This window comes from Cryptotermes secundus, unplaced genomic scaffold (assembly GCF_002891405.2).
Source record: "Cryptotermes secundus unplaced genomic scaffold, Csec_1.0 scaffold61, whole genome shotgun sequence".
In the NCBI taxonomy this organism is placed as follows: Eukaryota; Metazoa; Arthropoda; class Insecta; order Blattodea; family Kalotermitidae; genus Cryptotermes; species Cryptotermes secundus.
In genome coordinates, this window is record NW_019741299.1 from 314375 (window position 1) to 317791 (window position 3417).

A 3417-nucleotide genomic window follows, 5' to 3' on the forward strand; every position below is an offset into this window, starting at 1 on the left:
CATAACAAAAGTTTGGTATTCGTAATAAGTGTTCCAGCAATATTAATATACATACATATACACAACAAGCAAGATGGGCAAATGGGCACTGGCATTCTGCAGGTTATATGCTCTAGAGTGTGTCACAGCCCGTTAAGTATTTAGATATAGCATAAAAGTCTTTACAGTTGGATAAATGACAGCAGATTATATACCATACACAATTTCTTCCAAGAACTAGGACTTAACATACCATTCATATTCCTTAAACAGGTGAAAGTGAATACTTCTCTTTTAATTCTAAAGAATTCTGACGATGGTATATAACATTCAGGATTGCTAAGATTTTGGACTTTGTCCATTCTCCAGTACTCTGATGAACACAACTTTCCAAAATTCGATGCTTCCATCCTCCTCAACTAAGAGGATAGGAGGCACTTTCTCTGTTGGGTCCATCACAGGACAAATGACGTTAATCCTTTATAAGTGGCAAAGCAGAGTAGGTGCCTCCCACCCTCTCACTTGAGGCCAGAAATGGATCACTTTCTGAAACATGTTCCTTTTGAATACCAGGTGATGGTCAGAGTCCAAAATCTGTGTAATCCTAAATTCTTTTTAATCACTTCTTCATTCAATTAACTTTAAGATTTAAATGTATCAGGATATTTACAAACTGCGAACATAGCAAAATATTTTTATGAAGCTGGAATCTGAGGCAGACCGAATTCATCGACCAAAACTCCATCCTGTAACACAGAGCATAATACGTTATAACTAACGTACTTTTCACTGACGTTTATCAACTACTGTAACGATTATAGTTGAAGACACAGTGAGTGAATGACGGAGGGAACGGATGAGCAAGTGCGAAGCAATACAGATGGAAACTAATACAAAGCAAGGATCTCATGCAGGATGATGATGTTCTGAACCTGTAACCACTTAACCCATCAATGTATTATTTGATTTTGTTTACAGAAGTTAAAACAAAAACAAACAAACTCTGTGGTTTTAGTCCACAAGTGAACTGTACCAACCGAGCGACCACTGCTTGTCAGCGAAGTTAGGGCCAACTTTAGCTGATAGAGAGTGTCACGTGGTAAGCGTAACGAATCCCCATGGCTGTTAATTTCGATTTTCTAGATCGGAGCTGCTATTTACTTGAAATAGCTCTTCAATTATCCCCACGAGGCTACATCACAGTATTATAAACCCCAAATATTTAAGATATAACAAATTCTTGCACATTTCAAAATGAAGACACAATTGCACTTTCTACAATATTCACCTTATTTCTAATGGAGTCGGCGCCCGGCTCCTTGTCGGGTGCACTGGGAGCTTTAACTGCATCATCCAAGTAAGAACTGTCATCATCAAGCGCAATCTCATCACCCAGGGCATCAAGTTCTGCTTCCAGTTCATCTTCATCAATCTCCGGAGTACCGTAACTTCTTCCAAGAGCTTCTTGAACCTCGTCTGCTTGTTCCAGCATGTCAGCCATTTCATCTTGCATATCCTAAAACGTGTACTTGTGAAATTAAATCTAGGATTGCCATGGCAAAAGCTGCATTTAGCAAGAAGAAGAATCTTTTTACCAGCAAATTGGACTTAAATTTGAGAAAGAAACTAGTGAAATGCTACATTTGGAGCATTGCTTTGTATGGGGCTGAAACTTGGACACTTACGGCAGTAGATCAGAAACACCTGGAAAGCTTCGAAATGTGGTGTTGGAGAAGGATGGAGAAGATCAGTTGGACAGATTATGTGAGAAAGGAAGAAGTGTTAATTAGAGCCAGTGACCAGAGGAATATCCTACATGAAATAAGAAAACGGAAGGCTAATTGGATTGGTCATATCTTACGCCGTAACTGCCTTCTAAAAGGAGACAGAGGGGCAGATAGAAGTGACCAAAAGATGAGGAAGAAGATGCAAGAAGATGCTGGATGACCTTGGGGACAGAAGAGGATATTTTCATTTGAAGGAGAAAGCTCTAGATCACATCAAGTGGAGGAACTGTTTTGGAAGAGACTGGGGACCTGTCGTCTTGACAGATTACTGATGAATGAATGTCGTGGCCAAGTGCTTTGTGTTTGGGAGGTTCCAGCTTCAATCATGCCTCTGAAACTACCTATTCTGCCTGAGATTTTTCATAGCAAATATCGGGACAGTACTTCAAATCAGCCATTACCATTTTCTTCCTGTTTATTCCAATTCATTATTCATTCATTACTTTACCATTTGACGCTACATGATCTCAGTTACTGGACAGTGTCATTAAATAAACTATAAATCAATATACCCTGACAGAACTACTACACATCCATTTTTCTGTCTGAAGTAACCTGTTTGATTCGAGATACAAATAATCTTCAGTAACTGATTTATGAGTTATCTGACATTATTTTACAACTTCAAACAAGATGCGTTATGATCATAAATGGTGAATAGTTATGAACTTGTAATGGGTTGCTCATAACCAACTTCGGGCAGTATACCAGCATTTTCATTGAGACTGCAGAAAGCCACAAATACACTCAGCCATGACAGCTAGTAGAACTGCTGAGATACAAATTACATAATTTCCAAAATACAAGTCTGCATAGTATTCCTGCTACACTAACGTGTCTGGTACTATGCAGACTAGTGGATTTCAGCTGGGGAGTGTTTGTAAAACTTCACCAAAGGATAATTAACCATATAAATTTTCAGGTTACCACAGCAGTAGCCGCAATACACTGCACGCTTTCATGTACTGATACTGTGTTGTACTGTATGTCGATACTAATATTTTGGATAAACATGCTTCCGCCATCTTCAGGATCAATTTCTAGGTTCAGGATGTGGCCCAAGCCAACACAAGAGAAGAAATATGAATTAATAAGAAAATAAAGGAAAATTGAAATCAAGGTTCTCAAAGCTGGGACCATAAAAAGTACAACTTTCTGGCTTGCATTGCACTTTTGGAGAAGCCCATCAATGTTTTCTAAAAGCTGATGGACTTGTACCATAGTACACAGCGATACAATATATAATAAGACTGTATGCTTCAACTGGGTCACATGGTACTGTAGTTGGTTGAGGCACTATGCTAAAACCCGGAAGGTCACACATTCAAATCCTGATGGGGTGAAATTTTTTCAATTGACCTAATCCTTCCAGCCGCATTATGACACTGGGGTTGACTCAGACTCTGATAGAAATGAGTAGCAGGAATATTCCTGGGGGTAAAGGGCGGTCAGTGCATAAGGCTGACAACCTCACCGCCATCTGTGAGGCCAATGTCTAGAGAAACTGTTGGAGCCTCGACATCTCACAACCCTATATGGGCCTTCACGGCTTGTTACAAAGATAACTTTATCTTTTTATCTTTTTCACTTTTCAACTATCGAAAAATCTGTAAATATTGTGACATGTTGACCTCTACCTCCCCAGCTGCAC

At 39.3% G+C, this 3417-nt stretch overlaps 1 protein-coding gene across 1 annotated transcript in view; it reads right to left on the reverse strand.

The window, feature by feature from the left end:
• Positions 1-544: 544 nt before the first annotated feature.
• LOC111872667 (charged multivesicular body protein 5) overlaps positions 545-3417 on the reverse strand; it is an 8180-nt gene continuing 5307 nt past the window's right edge. Inside the window, exons 4-5 of the mRNA XM_023866772.2 lie at positions 1268-1495; positions 545-725 (exon numbers count right to left, since the gene is read on the reverse strand). Coding sequence (XP_023722540.1) covers positions 675-725; positions 1268-1495 — 279 coding nt within the window. The 3' untranslated portion in view covers positions 545-674. The remainder of the gene's footprint in view (positions 726-1267; positions 1496-3417) is intronic.